The sequence below is a fragment of the Oncorhynchus tshawytscha genome, linkage group LG01 (genome assembly GCF_018296145.1).
Source record: "Oncorhynchus tshawytscha isolate Ot180627B linkage group LG01, Otsh_v2.0, whole genome shotgun sequence".
NCBI lineage: Eukaryota > Metazoa > Chordata > Actinopteri > Salmoniformes > Salmonidae > Oncorhynchus > Oncorhynchus tshawytscha.
Window position 1 is genome coordinate 27,179,851 of NC_056429.1, and position 20,292 is coordinate 27,200,142.

The following is a 20,292-nucleotide window of genomic DNA, read 5'->3' on the forward strand; positions in this document are numbered from 1 at the left end:
TTTCTTGTGAAACTCGTCAGTCTATTCTTGTTCTGAGAAATTCAGGCTATTCCATGCGAGAAATTGCCAAGAAACTGAAGATCTCTTACAACGCTGTGTACTACTCCCTTCACAGAACAGTGCAAACTGGTTCTAACCAGAATAGAAAGAGTGGGAGGCCCTGGTGCACAACTGAGCAAGAGGACAAGTACATTCGTGTCATTTATATGGCTTACATTCAGACGAGCCCCGTGATAGTTATGGGGACCATGGAGAACACCATATTATTCATGAGTCTCTTTCCCCTTCTACAGAGTTCATATTATTTTGTAGCCCAAACGGTTCAGACGCTACAGACTGAAGTAGGCACATCAGCGTGAGTCCTGTGGGGTTTGTTAAATCATACAGCAAAACGGAGGACACCATTGTGTACGTGCAGAGTCCGGTCATTCCATAAGGTGGTCATATTAGTTTGTTTGGATGCTACAGAATTTGTGAGAATGTCTCATGGTCTGACAAACGCCGCTGTATCTCGGCCACCTTCCACCACAGATGCAGAAGACCAGCGGTGGAATTGAGATGCAGCCCATGCAAAAAAAAAAATATCTATCTTAACCTGAGGTTTTAATGTTTTTAATTTATTATTTTACTCTGACTGAGGATTAATCGCAATGCTATGTGATATCGGTCGAATATCTGCCTGCTTTGATAGGCAATAGCTCCGATACAAATTAAATGACCCGGGGAATCGATAGAACATTGCTCAGAGATACACAAAAACAACATAACATTCAAAATGGGTGAATCTTTCCTTTTAATGTTGATATCTTACGTCTTAATATGAATGAACAAATAACCGTCGTTTTCAGTCCAATTGTTTCCAAGCTGTCCTGGTCGTTGGTTAAAGTTGTAATAATTTACAGCAGCAGGGTTTATGGAAGCAGGCAGCAGAGCTAGCAAGCTGTGAGACCACTGCGTCATGGAAAAGTTGTCATCTGCTTGACTGTAATGAAAAGTCAGCAGTAGGCTATATTTGTGTCAGTGGTCTGGTATGTTTAATCTCATGTTATGGAGTAATATTCTCACCGTGCTGTCTAATAACTTCTTAATAACTGTAAATAGCTTTGTGTTATGAGTTATGACCTGAGGCTTTATATTGGTCTTTCCCTTTTTAGAATATGCTTCTCTAACCACCATAAAACACATCGTAACAGTCTTAACACGGTATGTCTGTGTGAGCGAGTTTGTGTGTGCGCCAGAGTCTGAGCGGAGCGTGCCCAATTTGATTGTAGCGCGGAGCGTGATTGTCAAAGGCTGGAGCATCCGCGAAGGCCGGCCCCAGTAGCGCTCACTTCACGAGCTCAGGGCATGCCAGGCCCAGCATGCATTTGCATCTACTTGTGTTCTGCTATAGCCCCTTGCTTTAGCTACTGTCATGGAGTTAACTAAATATTTCCATAAAGAAACTGACCAAGCACACAGGTGAAAAATCAAGGTGAGTAAGCGAGGGAGTGTGGTGATGTAGTGTCCACAACTAAAGAATCATTGTTGAATCTGAAAAGACATGTATCCCGACTGCATGAAGGTGCACTTACTATGTGCACATGCTAGAAGAAAGGAACGAGGTGGGTAGATAACTGTGCCATTGTATCAAAGTATTCATAAACTAAATATCTGATCTCTTAAAAGTTGTTCATTTTTGTTCTATTATCTGTACAATAGACCTGGCATATTCTCACTTTCAAGGAGCTTTCCATTTTGATTGGGTTATGTTGCCTAACAACCTTTAGGCATACCTATAGAAACATAAACTTGGCATCTCTGCCCAGCCTGGCAAGAGTGGCCAAAAGGGTGTTTAGCAGAGTTTTCTCCTCTGCTGGCCTGCTCTCCAGGCACCGTCACATGAGCCTGAAGCCACACACTGTCCAAGCTCCTGTTTTTAATACGAATTCAACGGCACTAGTAAGGCATTTTTGGTTGAACTTGTTTTTAATTTGAATTCACAGCCTATATGCGCAATTCATACACTAATGATTTAATACAACGAAATGTTCAAATTCTGAGGCGTTTAGGTCCCTACCAGTCTGTGTCGCACTCATACGCGCTTCACAATGTATTCATTTGTAGGCTATAGCCTTGAAATAATATAGCAAAAATAATTCCTTCTTAGGCTCCCTTTCTGGCTTCTGGCCTATTTAGTGTTTATATGCTGTTTAATATAACATGTAGCCAATTTGAAATGATGAGCGCTTCTTACATTGACATTTTCATGTTTATTAAAATACGTTTAATTCAAATCATATGGTTTGGTTTCAACACTTCAAAAACAAATGGTTGGTCCAGGTGGAATTGTTGGTTAAATTGTGATTTTTTTTCAAGCAGCAGTTATTTTTTTCCTGTGAGCGAGAGCAGGATTTTTAGCAGAGTGGTTGGAAAGGAAGGCACAGTGTTCCATGAGCGGGATTTCCAAATGCTCAACTCCGCTCACATACTCTGGTGTGTGCGCGCACATTGACTGCATTGAAGAGCAGACCGCTTGCAGTGCTTTCCTCTAGCCAGCTGTTGGCTCTACAGCCAGTTGTACACTCAATTTCAGCCATGTACATTTTCCACTTAAATTAACTTGGCAATTTAGATTTTTTTACAGTTCGCAAGTCAGGAAAAAAAATTCAGCCGAGCCCTCTCCCGCTAGAATGAACGATATGCATCTTCTAGCGATTTATTGATAGGACAGTCGTCTGTCTGCCTGTCAGTCACAAAGTGAGCGATGACAGGGAAACACTGCTGGTTTGACATTTTTCGCTCTCTTCCGGTACCTGGTAGTGTGTTTTCTGTAAGCTGTGTTGGCAGTCAAATGTCTTTACACGGAGGGAGAGAGCATGATGCTCATTCATCGCCTAGGAGTCAATTTGCATGACCCATATTGTGATAACGGCGGTTCGAAATCCACTTAGCCTATTGTTTCCTGGCACATATATTTATTTTATTTTCGCGTGTTTCATATACAGCCACGAAGTGCTGGCGCATGGACTTACTGTCATTTGATTGATTGATTGAACATCAAGCTAGAGTAGTTTATTAATGGTGTCGAATTGACTGAATAAACCCAATCTCATATTCTTGCCATTCATAAATCATGCAACATAATAATATCTCCATGGTATCGGGACAAGTAAACTCTGACATCTGCTCATGTAAAAAGGACTTTACAAAAACATTTCATTTGATTATCGATACATTATGAAAACATTTGAAGATGGTGAATCCTCCTCACTGCAGGACAATCGTGTAACTAGGCTAGTGATGCGATAGTTGCACTCTGGTCCAAAATATGATAAAATTCCTCTTAAAAGGGTGCTTGAAGCCTGAGAGTTAAAGATTATTTGAGAATAAATCTGTGGGTCAGTCGTTAAACAAGTATATGTTTTGTATAAATTACACTGCAATTCACAAATGGAGTTGCAAACTAACTTCTTTCACTAATTTAACTGATGTCATTCTCTCTTCTCTTAACAAGTATAGACCCAGAACTTAATTGAGCATTTGTTCTGCTTATTTTAGAGACCCATTTTTCCATTTAAAAAGTGCCCATCACACAATTCGTTAGATTTAAATGTAAGCTTACATTTTTTTCAATACTCTTTTTGGCCATTGACTAAATTTAATAAAATAAAATACATAATTTAAAGAAAAAAACATTGTCAATTCATATCTTCCCATAAAATACTTTAGTCTCAATATAAGACCAGTTAAATGTAAAAAAAAATAAAGTTGTAATGTTCTCTTACTTCGAAAATAGTATAGATCATATAGGCCTAGATGATTTCCAAAAAAACTAACAATAAAAGGAATTCATACATTTTCAGTAATGTATGAATTATTTTCAAATTTGTGAGAAACTCAAAGTATTCAATAATATTGCTGTGTATTTCACATGGAATCAAGGCATTAAAATGTACCAGAGGCCACCAAAATAGAGCTTGTTCAGCAAAAGATTCTTAACCCCGACTCGGGGAATCCTGGCGGTCTACCTTTTTCTATTTGGCTGACTATGCCATGTGCTTGTGGAAAACACTGCGCTTGGCATCAACCTCCTTTCATAGCAGAGTGGTTAAATCAGACATTATTGCTTTTATCAAGAACACAGTGGTCCATTTACAAGAATGTGTGTGATTAAGCCAGACATGACCATTATGATGCAAGAACTGACATGAAGCAGATGGTTTGATTTGAGCCTGAAAGTAAAGTTTCTCCCTGGAGGAGATGGAGTGAAGCCACAGAGCGAAGTGTAAGAGGGGACTGACTGGTTTATCTGTAGTATTGTCCCACTGGGCACAGATTTCAACATTTATTTTATGTTGGTTCAACATAATTCCTTTGAAATTACGTACGAACAACGTTGGTTCAACCAGTGTGTCCAGTGAGGTGTCTTCTCTTATAAACTCAACAAAAAAGAAACAACCATGTATTTCAAGGATCATTCGTAAAAATCCAAATAACTTCACAAATCTTCATTGTAAAGGGTTTAAACACTGTTTCCCATGCTTGTTCAATGAACCATAAACAATTAATGCACATGCAGCTCTGGAATGGTCGTTAAGACACTAACAGCTTACAGACGGTAGGCAATTAAGGTCACAGTTATGAAAACGTAGGACACTAAAGAGGCCTTTCTACTGATTCTGAAAAACACCAAAAGAAAGATGCCCAGGGTCCTTGCTCATCTGTGTGAATGTGACTTAGTCATGCTGCAAGGAGGCATGAGGACTGCAGATGTGGCCAGGGCAATAAATTACAATATTTGTACTGTGAGACACCTAAGACAGCTCTACAGGGAGTCAGGGCGGATAGCCGATCGTCCTTGCAGTTGCAGACCACGTGTAACAACACCTGCACAGGATTGGTACATCCGAACATCACACCTGCGGGACAGGTACAGGATGGCAAAAACAACTGCCCGAGTTACACCAGGAATGCACAATCCCTCCATCGGTGCTCAGACTGTCCTCAATAGGCTGAGAGAGGCTGGACTGAGGACTTGTAGGCCTGTTGTAAGGCAGGTCCTCACCAGACCACACAGGCAACAACATCGCCTATGGGCACAAACCCATCCTTGCCGGACCAGACAGGACTGGTCAGTCATGGTCTGGGGCGGTGTGTCACCGCATCATCGTATTGAGGTTGTTGTCATTGCAGGCAATCTCAACGCTGTGCGTTACAGGGAAGACATCCTCCTCCCTCATGTGGTACCCTTCCTGCAGGCTCATCCTGACATGACCCTCCTGCATGACAATGCCACCAGCCATACTGCTCGTCCTGTGCGTGATTTCCTGCAAGGCAGTAATGTCAGTGTTCTGCCATCGCCAGCGAAGAGCCCAGATCTCAATCCTGTTGTGCACATCTGGGGCCTGTTGGATCAGAGGGTGAGGGCTAGGTCCATTCCCCCCAGAAATGTCCGGGAACTTGCAGGTGCCTTGGTGGAAGAGTGGGGTCACATCTCACATCAAGAACTGGCAAATCTGGTGCAGTCCATGAGGATTAGATGTACTGCAGTACTTAATGCAGCTGGTGGCCGCACCAGAAACTGACTTACATTTCATTTTGACCCCCCAGGGACACATTATTCCATTTCTGTTAGTCACATGTCTGTGGAACTTGTTCAGTTTGTCTGTTGTTGAATCTTGTTTATGTTCACACAAATATTTACACATGTTAAGTTTGCTGAAAATAAACGCAGTTTACAGTGAGAGGATGTTTCTTTTTTTTGCTGAGTTTATTATGTTCCACCTTTCCAATAGAACAGGGAATCTTCCACTCTATCGATTTCATAATTTGCAACACGTTAAATGTTTCAGCTCACTGTCCTCCACAGGTGCTTTAGGTAGCTGGTAGGCTATTGGACGTGTAAGATGACAGTGACATCCAGTCCTCTGAGTCTCCCTCAACAGCTTCTGGACCTGTTTTCTGGGAATTGGAAAACTATATGAAAAAAGAGACAGATTCATAGAGGGGGAAAGAAGTTGTTGAGCTGCTGAAAACGTGTAACTGAAGCCATGTCTTTCTAGTGTAGTTTACAAGCGCCGTTTTATGAAAAGTTATTTCTAGCCCTGACCAGGTCTGGTTCTGGTTAGAGAAGAGTGACGTGGGTCCGATTGGATCCGGGCTAGAGAGACTGTAGATAGCATTTCATCCTGTTGTCTCTGTCCTCCTCTCTCTCTGTAGCTCCATCTCTCTTTATGCTCATCTGTCTGTTTTGGTGCTGAAACATGAGCAGTGCAAGAGAGAACTAGCGTAAAAGAGACATGTTTTTACCCTGTGGTTACATCAACAGCAGGGGAAGTAAATTAGGTTTTGGCGGGCAGAGATTGTTTTTGGCTTGTAGGGAAGTGGCATCAGATAGCTCTAATACATACCGCTGAGTGGTATGCCAGTTCCCTTAGAAGTCTGTACCCACCACACACAGACAGAGACACACTGGAAATAGAAAACACGCTCAACTTCTCCCAAACATGGACCAGGGCACTCATAGTTTAAAGATCACATACAGTACCAGTCAAAAGTTTGGACACTTACTCATTCAAGGGTTATTAATAATAATTGTACTATTTTGTACATTGAAGAATAATAGTGAAGACATCAAAACTATGAAATAGCAGATATGGAATCATGTAGTAACCAAAAGTGTTTAACAAATGAAAATATATTTGAGTTTCTTCAAAGTAGCCACCCTTTTCCTTGATGACAACTTTGCACTCTCTTGGCATTCTCTCAACCAGCTTCACCTGGAATACTTTTCCAACAGTCATGAAGGAGTTCCCACATATGCTGAGCACTTGTTGGCTGATTTTCATTCACTCTGCGGTTCAACTCATCCCAAACCATCTCAATTGGGTTGAGGTCAGGTGATTGTGGAGGCCAGGACATCTGATGCAGCACTCCACTTTTCTTCTTGGTCAAAAAGCCTTGACACAGCCTGGAGGTGTGTTGGGTTATGAAGCTGGTTGAGAGACTGACAAGCATGTGCAAAGCTATCATCAAGGCAAAGGGTGGCTACTTTGAAGAAAATTAACAAACTTTTTTGGTTACTACAGTTGAAGTCAGAAGTTTACATGCACTTAGGTTGGAGTCATTGTTTTTAAACCACTCCACAAATTTCTTGTTTAACAAACTCTAGTTTTGACAAGTCTGTTAGGACATCTACTTTGTGCATGACAAGTCATTTTTCCCACAATTATTTACAGACAGATTAATTCACTGTATCACAATTCCAGTGGGTCAGAAGTTTACATACACTAAGTTGACTGTGTCTTTAAACCGCTTGGAAAATTCCAGTAAATGAATCATTTGGATGTGTACCTGTGGATGTATTTCAATGCCTACCTCCAAACTCAGTACCTCTTTGCTTGACATCATGGGAAAATCAAAAGAAATCAGCCAAGACCTCAGAAAAAAATTGTAGACCACCACAAGTCTGGTTCATCCTTGGGAGCAATTTCCAAATGCCTGAAGGTACCACGTTCATCTGTACAAACAATATTACGCAAGTTTAATCCCCATGGGAGCACACAGCCGTCATACCGCTCAGGGAAGAGACTCGTTCTGTCTCCTAGAGATGAACATACTTTGGTGCGAAAAGCGCAAATCAATCCCAGAACAACAGCAAAGAACCTTGTGAAGATACTGGGGGAAACCGGTACTAAAGTGTCTATATCCACAGTAAAGAGTCCTATATCGACATTACCTGAATGGCCACTCCGCAAGGAAGAAGCCACTGCTCCAAAAGCATCATTAAAAAAGCCAGACTACGGTTTGCAACTGCACATGGGGACAAAGATTGTACTTTTTGGACAAATGTCCTCTGGTCTGATGAAACAAAAATATAACTATTTTGGCCATAATGACCATCGTTATGGATGCTTGCAAGACGCTTGCAAGCTGAAGAACTCCATCCCAACCCGGGAAGCACGGGGTTGGCAGCATCTAGTTGTGTGGGTGCTTTGCTGCAGGAGGGACTGGTGCACTTCACAAAATAGATGGCATCATGAGGAAGGAAAATGATGTTGATATCAGTCAAGGTATTGGAGTGGCCATCACAAAGCCCTGACCTCAATCCTATAGAACATTTGTAAGCAGAATTGAAATGGCATGTGCAGCAAGGAGGCCTACAAACCTGACTCAGTTACACAAGCTCTGTCAGGAGGAATGGTCCAAAATTCACCCAACTTATTGTGGGAAGCTTGTGGAAGGCTACCCAAAGCATTTGACCCAAGTTAAACAATTTAAATGCAGTGCTACCAAATACTAATTGAGTGTATGTAAACATCTGACCCACTGGGAATGTGATGAAAGAAATCAAAGCTGAAATAAATAACTCTACTATTATTCTGACATTTCACATTCTTAAAATAAAGTGGTGATCCTAACTGACCTAAGACAGTGAATTTTTACTAGGATTAAATGTCAGGAATTGTGAAACTCAGTTTAAATGTATTTGGCTAAGGTGTATGTAAACTTCTGACTTCAACTGTATATATTTTTATGTATACCTTTTTTTTTCTTCTGGATTTTGACAATTCTCCCGTGATCCTATTTTCATATCAGGTGACACCTAGTTTGGGAACCGCTGGTCTACGTGTTTGTGTCTGATCACATCGCTCCTCTCATACCATTTTATGAGCCATGACATTAGCTGTGTGGGAAAGTGAACAGGATAGGAGTATAACAGACATTATAGGCCTATCGTTTCTGGAAAACCCATCTCCTACACGTCATGTAAAACCAGCCATGTAGGGAATAGGGATGCATACATATTCGCAGGATATGATGAACTAACCACCACCTAACATATAACACTAGCTAACAGGGGTCTGGCGCTAGGGAATGAAGCACTGTCTGAGAGATGCATTTTTACACCAACATTTCATAGGTCTTCCTAGAGGCAGGCGAGGTAATGGTCTGAATGCCAATCAGTCGTCAGCACTGTAGGTAATGTTTTTGTGGTATTCAGAAGACTGCCACTCAGGCAATTAGGATTGTCTCTTACTGCCTTTCCGTCTCCTGGCATTACAGCACAGGCCTGGATGTAATTTTACCACACACAAGTTACTTTCCATTACGATTGCTGTCAACCTTAGTCAACCTCCCACTCCCCTCCTTTCTCTCTCCCTCTCTCTCTCTCTCCCTCTCTCCCTCTCTCCTCTAGCTCCAGCTGATTCTCTCGTTCTGGTCTGGTCCACAGGGTGTGTGGAGGTCCAGGTTTCCACTGTGTTGACTGAAACGAGGCCCAGAGCAGAGAAGTGGCTGTGGTATCTCACATTAGATCGGCTCTGTTAGTGGTTTGGCTGGAGCTGCTTTAGCTGTGTGTGTGTGTGTGAGGACTTCAAAATACATGCTGTGGAATCATCTGTCAGTCAGTCAGGGGTGTGTGTATTGCTGATTTTAGAACTAGAAAGCGGTGAGGGTAGGACTGGGCTGGGACCAACTACAACCGCCAAGACAACCACTGCATCTCAAATAATCATGTTGCTTTAATGCAAATGTTCGCTCAAAGCGCAAGGCAATGTCACAGATTCGACAAAGGCATGGCTCAGACATGACAAATCAAATGGACCAAGTGGCAAATGGTGTTACACAACAGACTGGAGATGTTTGTTAGGGTAATATCATTGATTGATTCTCTGACTTTGATTCTGGTACTTGACCCTGGCGACCACCCCTAGGCCAGGACATTGTGGAAACTAGTGAAACCCATCTGTGGTTTGTTTCAGCAGGCTGACTGCACTTTACTAGCCCCATTAAATTTCTCTACTGAACGCTTCTACCTCGTCAAACCTCTCTTCACACACTCACCAGGACCACCTCGTCAAACCCAGGCACTAAAGGGCCATCCGTGTTGAGCTGTTTTAAAGCTCTGTGTTGTTTTTAATGCCTATAGAGTGAAAAGGGATGATAACGTTATAAAGTCGTAACTGCTTTTGAATTAGCTGTACAACAGTTCCCTGCTGATTTTACACACACTGGTTGTAATTGGGACAGCTTATGAGATAGCATTGTAAGTAGGGCACTTTCTGTTATGAGGTATCATTTAGGGTTTCCTTTAGTTCAAATGAGAGGAATGTGTTGTTGGGTTAGTTATAAAGTTTTAGGTAAAGGTTATGAGGGAATGGCAGGTGGCTGGTTGCTGCCTTCTATACTGCTGGTGGATGGAGTGAGTTAAACCCCCACACTGTCAGGTGTTATGAGACCTAGTGAAATATTTCTATTGAATTGTGCTTATTCAAGGTTTAATAGTGTGTGTGTGCAGGGCCTAAAATTAACACCTGCCAAGTGCAGGTAGATTTAGTTATTGGCTATTTCACCAGCCACGTTGGCGGGTGGTCAGGCTCCACTGTGAAAGCATTTCAATCGCATTTGTGAATAAAAATAGTTAAGTATCATTACATTTATAGTAAAAATAAATGCTGTTTTCAAAGTATTTCCCTCGTTTTGTTTTATAGCTGGTAAATGAATCGCATAAAGTCAAAACTACGAACCGTCCGTATATAGCCTATTCCACCTCTCGCTGCAACACTGCTTGGTGGGGGCTGATGTGCACACGTGAAGAGCTGAGTGAAAGATACATATTTTAGAAGCACAGGCATAAAAGTTGGTCAAGTTTACTTGAAACGAAAGTCGACAGAAGTGAGACTTTGTCCTTGTTTCTTGGCTATTTACGTAGTTTCTATTTTCTGTTTCAACTAGCAGGGAAGAGAAGACCACTCTTCTCCTAGACATACTCAATCACACAGGCACAGACAGGACTCGAGTCCCATTCCCACAGTTACTACCTCCAGGGGCAGGTGAACATTTTTATCTCGTCAAGACTCGGGTCTTAAAATGACATTTAAAAAAATACCACATTTAGTTCTTAATAGTAATACAAGTATTGTTTTAGAAACATTACCAAGCATGTCTGTTCTTTTTTTCTTCATGTTTTTGTTGGTGTCATTTTAGCTAAAAAAATATTTTTCCATTTACCTGCAACATTTGCTGGTGGACCAAAAAGTTAAGTGTGTGATAATAAATAACATCTCATATGAGATGTTTTCACTACAATTGTCTTCCCCTGGGATCTACAATAGTCCTTTATTGTATATCCATCTCTCTCCCGCTCGCTCTAACTCAGTCTCCTAATGGAACATCCCAATCTGGGAGCCATTATTAGGAGATGGGGAAGGAGAATGGTGGATAACAAGAGTGGGATGGAGGGGATGAGTGACAGCCAGAGGGGAGCGTATGTTTAAGGAAGAGTGAAGGTTAAATAAATGAGTGCTGTAAGAGATGTGACAGCTGGCACTACTGGGCTACTACATACACACACACACACACACACACACACACACACACACACACACACACACACACACACACACACACACACAAAGGGGTTCACACTCAGTGGTGTAGAGTGTCTGTCAGGGCAGCAGTTTAACAGTTTACAGAGGCCTGCTAAAAGCTGCTGTCATGAGGCTCTGGACCTCTGCTCTCTCTCTCTCTCTCTCTCTCTCTCTCTCTCTCTCTCTCCCTTTCCTCCTCTTTGCTCTCGGTCTCTCTCCTCTCCAACCCACCAAGCGCCGCTCGGCTCCTGTTGTACTCAATACAGGGGACGCCATCTCTGCTTTCTTAGAACTGATGATGCTGAAGTTTGAAAGCACCCACTCACACACTGTTTTTAATATCTGTGAAATACTTGTTCCCCTCCACACAGAAACACACACAGGGCCATTGCACATGATTTATTTGGCCAGGGTGTGTGTGTAGCTCACTGGGCCAGATTGTTTGGAGCTAGTGGTGAAGGAGGTTGTTGCTTCCAGACAGACAATCAGGCAGCCAGTCTCGGAGGTGGTCATCAAGAGAATAGTTCAGCTGATTAATAGAGAATACAACACGTTTTCCTACTGTTCCATCACTGTGTCCATTGCCCCCTGGCAAATCTCTGGCCCCCTGATAATGTCCCTGACCCCCTAATAATACCCCTGATCCAGAGAGGGCTCTCTTCTTCCTGCTCTGTCAGTCTCTGTGGTCTCCATTCTCTCAGGGCCAGTTCAGAGTCCAAGTGCACCATTATCAACTGCTCCCCTCTGATTGGGATAGTTACTTACCCTTATGACAACTCTGACACTGCTACCCTTCAGCTCTCTGTTTCTGACCTAAAACACCTACTTCTCTCTCACACTTCTTATCGTGTCCCAATGTGCCCCATCCCCTCTCAGTGAACTGTTAAGAACAGACTGACTTTGTCCTTGGTGGAATACACTAACTCTTTACTCCGTTCAAGACCATCTGTTTTTTGTCCCGGAGTGTGCTTTGTATAAATCTGTGTTAATGACTTATTTAGGAGCTGCTGAACCTGTGGATGCGTGCACCATGTAAATCTGTGACTGTGTTTATGTACACTTCTAGCTAAGTGTGTATGTTTGTGTGTTTAGGAGCTGTCAAGTTGTGGCTGGAACAAGAAGGAGAAGCACAGCTCTGCCCCTAATGCTGTGGCCTTCACCCGCAGGTTCAACCAGGTAATGCACACACAGGCAGAAAAGTGGGGGTGGATAGGGGGAGAAATGTTCCCCTGGAGCTGAGTTATGAGCTTTGGCGAGCAAGTAATGGAGAGATTAAATCCTCTCCTCTTTCCTCCTCTTCTCTCACCACATCCCAAATCATCCTCTCTTTCCTAATCCTTTGTTTTGGAGCTTGGAGGGTGTCATGGTAACAAAACATACCTCCTGCTGACTTGTTGACTCATCTTGCAAGGGAACACACACACACACTCCATTGACATATCTCACAGCAGTGCATTCGTCTGTATTCTGTACCTGACACTTTGGGCCTTTAGAGCCCTGAATACGACACAATCCATCATCTAAAAATATCCCATTTGTCCTATTGTCTTAGCCTGCTCTTTCTCTCTCGGTCTCTCAAATCCTATCGGTCTCATCAGACTGGGTTCTGTCCCTGATATGGCTAATAAACACTGAAGAGACCTGAGAGACTTTCTTTCTCAACACCCTGTCCTTAGCTGGCCTTCACTGTCTCTGGTGTTTGTTTAAACTGTTTGGATATGTTTCTCTGTGGTCTGATAATGTGTTTGTGCATGGTTTTAGTACATTTGGGTATTTGTGTTTTGAGAGCGTGTGCATGAGTACAATTGAGTTCACGTGTGATGTCATCAGCAGGAAGCCCTCTAATGACTCACAGGCAGCCTTACCCTTTTATCCTGCTCCGTGTCTCCTTCTTCCCCTTTTCCTCTCTCCCATCTCCCCGGTCTCTCCCCCTGTCCATTTGAGTGTCTTTACTACCCTCCATCTTCTCCCTGCCCCTTTAAGAGTGTCTTTAAGACCCTGCAGACTCCGTATGAGATGATGTTAGAGGAATGTGTTTCTGTGGAAAGTTCCCCAAACGGCCGTTACAGATGTTAGTTAGCTGCACATCACAGGGCCAGCCGGCCGGCAGGCATCAGCCAAGTAAAAGGAGCCTTGTGAATAATGGGGCTTAGGCAGGGAGAGGTCCTTAGCATGAGCTCCAGTCTTAGCAGTCTTCCTTCAACTCTGTTATTGGCAGCAGGCTTTGGATGACAAGGGGAAGGCTGCCATCTTTCAGTAATGCTCAAGCTCAAACCCATAGGTTGTTAGATAAATGGCAAACCAGAATAATTATTAACTATCTGCATTGACCTTTTCTGCACTAACTCTTTTGACTCGTCACATACGCTGCTGTTACTGTTTATTATCTATCCTGTTGCCTAGTCACTTTACCCCTACCTATTTGTGCATATCTACCTCAATTACCTCGTGTCCCTGCACATCGACTCTGTACTGGTACACCATGTATATAGCCAAGTTAGTGCTAGAGGTGTCACTACCGATCCGGGTTCGATCCCAGGCTGTGTCGTCTGGGTTAGGGTAGGGTTTGGCCGGCCGAGATGTCTTTGTCCCATCACGCTCTAGAAACTCCTGTGGCGGGCCGGGCGCATGCACGCTGACACGGTCGCCAGGTGTACAGTGTTTCCTCCGACACATTGGTGCGGCTGTCTTCCAGGTTAAGCGAGCACTGTGTCAAAAATCAGTGCGGCTTGGTTGAGTTGTGTTTCGGGGGATGCATGGCTCTCGACCTTCGCCTCTCCCGAGTGCGTACGGGAGTTGCAGCGACAAGACTAACTACTGTACCAATAAGTTATCACAAAATTGGGGAGAAAAGGAGGTAAAAAGTAGAATTCTTTAAAAAAATACAAATAATGCATTTATTTTCCCTATTTGAAAAAAATAAAGATCTCTGCTTTGTTGGGAAAGGATTTGAGCTATCTCCATTACTGCTTTTCCATTTCTTCATGTTGTTTTGAAAACACTGGATAGGTTAAGGTTTTGGAATGAGTATATACACCCGATATACAAAACTATTTCAGCTACACCCGTTGCTGATAGTTCCAGAAAGTCGAGCACACAGCCATACAATCTCCATAGACAAACATTGGCAGTAGAATGGCCTTACTGAAGAGCTCAGTGACTTTCAACGTGGCACCATCAGAGGATGCCACCTTTCCAACAAGTCAGTTTGTCAAACTGTAAAACCCCGGTCAACTGTTTGGAATGAGATGTTTGATTAGCAGGTGCCCACATACTTTTGGTTATGTAGTGTAGTTTGGTATGACTGGCGAGGGGTAGGTATAGAGTGGGATGTAGTGGAAAGGGGAGGAAAGGATGGTTTAGGGATGAAGTGAAAAGGATTAAAGGGGATTGGGGAGGTTAGGTGTAGAGCTAAAGAAGATTGGAGAAGGGTAGATAATGTTCTGGGTGAATGGGGGCTGAGGTAAGGCTAGAGCGGGCTGGAGGGGCCCTGGGGTAAGGCTGGAGGGGCCCTGGGGTAAGGCTGGAGGGGCCCTGGGGTAAGGCTGGAGGGGCCCTGGGGTAAGGCTGGAGGGGCCCTGGGGTAAGGCTGGAGGGGCCCTGGGGTAAGGCTGGAGGGGCCCTGGGGTAAGGCTGGAGGGGCCCTGGGGTAAGGCTGGAGGGGCCCTGGGAGTTGACTGAGGTATGGCTGGAGAGGCCCTGGGAGTTGACTGAGGTATGGCTGGAGAGGCCCTGGGAGTTGACTGAGGTATGGCTGGAGAGGCCCTGGGAGTTGACTGAGGTATGGCTGGAGAGGCCCTGGGAGTTGACTGAGGTATGGCTGGAGAGGCCCTGGGAGTTGACTGAGGTATGGCTGGAGAGGCCCTGGGAGTTGACTGAGGTATGGCTGGAGAGGCCCTGGGAGTTGACTGAGGTATAGCTGGAGAGGCCCTGGGAGTTGACTGAGGTAAGGCTGGCGGTAACGGAGGGGCTATTTTAAAGAGATACGGCAATATTTGTTTGTTCTACTTACCCAGAGTCGGATGAACTTGTGGATACCATTTTTATGTCTCTGTGTGCAGTATGAATGGAGTTGGCGTTCATTTCACGAGCCAATGCAAAAGAGTGTTAGCGCAATGACTGGAAGTCTACAGGTGTGAGGGCTAAGGCTGGCACTATTACCATATAACCGTGTAACTGACGGTTATGGATGAACACGGTCTTGAAAATAAAATAACCATTAACGTTTTTGTGTGTGGAATGAACAGCTGACGGAAGACAGGACGGCAGGGCATTCGTTCGGTTGTGTCGGTTTCTCCAGTAACAATGTGAAACAAGCAAGGTGTTGTAGCAAACAAGTCTTTGGTTGTCTAGGCAACGCCCCCTTCCTTGCAGCAGCTCACATATGAATAGAGCTTGGAACCTCTAACCCTGGCAATAAATGTGTTAAGGCGTCAATGGAACGCAGACATTCCATTGACCAGATTGGCGCACATTCAATAAATATGATCTAACAAAGTGGATATTCCTCAAATCCTTCATGATTTATGTATTGTAACAGGCCCACAATGTGGTTGCTTAGGGCCGATTTGGATATTGTTGTCTGTTTTCAAATCAAATGTTATTTGTCACATGCTCTGAATACAACAGGTGTAGAACAGTGAAATGCTTACTTACAAGCCCTTAACCAACAATGCAGTTTTAAGAAAAGTACTTGTCAAGTAAAAAATAGATGAATAAAAAAAAAAATCAGCAGTAAATTAACAATAGCGAGGCTATATACAGGGGGTACCGGTACAGAGTCAAGGTGCGACACTGGTTAGTTGAGGTAATATGTAGAGGTAAAGTGACTGCATAGATAATACAGGGTAGCAGCAGTGTAAAAGAGAGAGGGGGTCGTCTGGGTAGCCATTTGTTTAGCTGTTCAGGAGTCTTTTATGGCTTGGGGGTAGAAGCTGTTAAGAACTCCTTTGGACCTAGACTTGACGCTCCGGCACCGCTTGCCGTGCGGTAGCAGAGAGAACAGTCTGACCAGGGCGGTTGGGGTCTTTGACAATTTTTAGGGCCTTCCTCTGAGACCGCCTGGTATAGAGATCCTGGATGGCAGGAAGCTTGGCCCCAATGATGTACTGGGCCATACGCACTACCCACTGTAGTGCCTTGTGGCCGGAGGCAGAGCCGTTGCCATACCAGGCAATGATGCAACCAGTAAGGATGCTCTCGATGGTGCAACTGTAGAACCTTTTGAGGGTGTAGAACTTTTTGAGGTTGTTGTCCTAGTACCACACGGCCAGGTCTCAGACTATAGGGAGGAGGTCAATCTCATCGTTGTCGGTGATCAGGCCTACCACTGTTTTATTGAGGATCAGTGTGGGGGATGTGTTATCTACCGTTACCACCTGGGGGTGGCCCGTCAAGAATTCCAGGATCCATTTGCAGATGGAGGCGTTTAGTCCCAGGGTCCTTAGCTTAGTGATGAGCTTTGAGGGCACTATGGTGCTGAGCTGTAGTCAATAAACAGCATTCTCACATAGGTGTTCCTTTTGTCCAGGTGGGAAAGGGCAGTGTGGAGTGTATAGATTTCATCATCTGGGGATCTGTTGGGGCAGTATGCAAATTGGAGTGGGTCTAGGATTTCTGGGATAATGGTGTTGTGAGCCGTGACATGTAGAAATTGTTAATTTTAATGTTTAGAAGAAGTGACTGCTAAATGCTAACTTCTGTTGGTATAAGCTGGTTAGCTAGCATACAGACATCTTTGGTGTGAGTCATTTTTTAAAACTGTAATGCAGTTTATTGGTAACAATGACATGAACATGTGTTGGGGTTGACATCCATACAAGCATTAAACACAGATATTTGCCTCAACATAGTGTGAAATACACTAGCCTAAAGGTAAGCAAATTTTTCTGGGGGTCAATGAGGCGACTCAGGATCTTTCCCCCACAGCCCTTTCCCCAACGCATTTCAATTGCTATTCCATTGTTCTGTTCAAGTTCAATAGACCTCTTTTAACACTTCTATTTGACTAGTATTCTCATGGCTACTCTTGCAATGGCTGCCTGGTATTGTGATGCAATAATTTCCATGGTCATGTAGAATGTTTATTCAAATAACTGATGTGCCTCATGCAATGGAATGTCATTTTTGTAATGTTGAAATAACAAATGACAGCATGTATTGATGGATACACTTCCTGCCTTTACTTCCTGCTTTTATTTCCTGCTTTGCTCCTTGCAATGGTCACAAGTCTAGCCATTATGCCATTCTTGACTTGAATGGGGATGCCCATTCTATTCATTCTATTTCTATGGCAGCACATGCAGTCAGGAGGAGAGGGGAAAATGTGCTTCTTGTATAAAATAAATTAGCCCCTGACCCTAGCCATACCCAGCTGTAGCCTCTTCAGCACCCAGGCAGTGAGATGGAGCTATCGAAAAACTCTCCAGTCCTCTGGTGCTTTTATGAGAGACTCCGCCTATTACAGGACTAATCCGCAGCTATCAGCTGGTGTCTCCATGTTCCATGTTATTTATGATGATTGCAGAGTTGGACAGAGCAGCCTGAAATAACAGGGATTTATAAGATCATAAACACTACTGGAAAGACAACTGAGAGCCTCTACTCTTTCCTCTGGCCTGACCTGTAGAGTGCGCAAACATAGACATATGAGGGCGCGCGCACACTATTTTAGGTTTAGGGGATTAGGTTTATGAGTTAGGTCTGGGGTTAGGGTAAGGGTTTGGAAAATAAGGATTTGGGATGGGAATACATGTATTACTTTCCCAAAAAACCCTGATAATTCACAAAAACAAAGTTGTGTGTGTGTGGAGGATGTTAGAGGGGAAAAAGTTATGTTACCACCCTGCAACTCTCCAACCACTTTAATCTCTTGAATGGCTGTGATCCTCTGGTGCCGGAGTGTAGCAGTACATTATTTTTCCCACAGTGGTTTTCTATGCAGAGCCACCTGCAGTAAGCTGATATCACACACACTCACACTGACCCTGTGGGGGGTTTGGTCAGTCTGTTAACCAGAGCAGCCCTTCCCCTCCCTTCCCCATGTTGCTTCCCCCCCTCTGGGCCTGTCTGGGATTCTCATCATCTGCACAACCCTGCACGTACAGTAGAACCATGATCACACACACTCTGAAGAAGGGAGGACCTAAAGATTTGGAGAAGGGAAGAGGGAAAGTGAGCGGGAGGAAGAGAGGGACTCCTGGGGAGATGGAAAGTTGAAGATGAAGCAAGCGAGTTGGAAGTGTAAGAGAGGGATGCAGAGAAGTGAGATGGTTGCACAGGGAAAGTAAAGGATAGAAAAAGCTGACTTCAAGGAGCATCAGTATTGTGTATAGTTGATGACATATTGATGTATTGGTCTATTACATAGACAGGCAGGATATACGTTTGAAGTGCATATTTCCTTTGTTTTTCCTGTGGGTAGGTTAGGTGACATCACCGCTCTAGATCTCTCTGATCCACACTGATCACTCTGTCTCTCCGTCTGTCTCTCGCTTCCTCACTATCTCTCTCTTTTTCTCCTCTCAGGCTCTCGCTCTCTCTTACATACATACTTTCTCTCTCAATTCAATTAAATAAATGCTTTATTGGCATGAATGGGTGTTTGCCACTGTTGCCAAAGCAATGTATATGAAGTATGACACAAATGAACAGTATGTGTGACAAACAATTTTAATATCAACAAAAACAATTATACTGTACATAAATAATACACAAAAAGGAAAACGGCAACATTTGAGAAATTAAATCTAGAAGGGGTCATGACATGGTGGGAGCTATTGTCACTTGTCGTATGACAGGCCAGGACACACTGCAGCAAGCTCTACGTTTTCACCTAACAAAATGCTGATTTGTTTTTCTCCTCAACATATGCAGTTAAAGAGATCCTGAAATGATTTCTTTAAATTTCAGGAGATAAATACCTCTGTCATTGGAGCAGTTTTGTATGAAGTGCTGTTCATTCTCTAGTTCACCCAACCCACGGTGCTTACATAGTCTTTCTTCGCAGACCTTCCATGTTTTTCTGTTTTCTATTTGTTTCTCTCTTGCTCTCTCTCCCCTCTATCTTTCTCTCTGGAACACGGTGTACAGACTGCTTTAGACTATAAAAGACTCAGGATGCCTGATATCAGCTTCTTTTCCCCTCATTACCACTCCTCTTCCTTCCATCTTTCCATTCCTCTTCCCTTCCCTCTCTTCCCTTCCCTCTCTCCTGAGGGTGCTTGGACCAGACACTGACCAATTCATTGACCTTATTTGCTTTACTATGAGAGGAGAGCTGTGTCAGTGAGCTCTTGGCCAATTGATATATCGATCATAACCCCCAGACAGAACAAAGTGATATCTCTCACACACTCTGACCACATTCTCTTACAATACCTTTTATGGGTAGCTGTTGATACATCAGCTGGTGTAGTGCTGCTGGATCATGGGGGAGCAGCGCTCCCTCATTTTTTAATTTAATTTAAATATACACAGAGCTGGTAACTATTTTTGGAAATTTGAATTCTGATCATTTATGTATGATTTATAGTTAATTACCACAAATTACATAATTATAGTATGACAAACCATATAAATATTTATAGCAACCTAGAGGTAGGTAAATGGTGGTTTCTTCCATGTCTCCTCTCTGGCGGTGACGAGAATGAAGAGCTGTAGGCTACTTGTGTGCACTGCAGAGGCCGGTCAGAGGCTTGACCACTTTGACCAATCAGAACATTGTAAAATCATCACCAGCATTTCCTATCCTATTCTTAAAGGGATACCATCCTTATGTCTCAGTTTCCAGTATGAAGGAAGTTAGAGGTAGTTTCACGAGCCAATGCTAACTAGTGTTAGTTAGGGCAATGACTGGAAGTGTATTTTATTTAACCTTTATTTAACTAGGCAAGTCAGTTAAGAACTAATTATTATTTACAATGATGGCCTACCATAA

The 20,292-nt window shown here is 43.4% G+C and overlaps 1 protein-coding gene across 8 annotated transcripts in view; it reads left to right on the forward strand.

Annotated features, from left to right (window-relative positions):
* LOC112248629 (ras-specific guanine nucleotide-releasing factor RalGPS2) overlaps positions 1-20,292 on the forward strand; it is a 153,720-nt gene that overhangs the window by 64,224 nt on the left and 69,204 nt on the right. For all 8 annotated transcript variants that reach the window (XM_042319762.1, XM_042319752.1, XM_042319753.1 and 5 more), the window contains one exon: positions 12,447-12,530. In XM_042319762.1, coding sequence (XP_042175696.1) covers positions 12,447-12,530 — 84 coding nt within the window. The remainder of the gene's footprint in view (positions 1-12,446; positions 12,531-20,292) is intronic.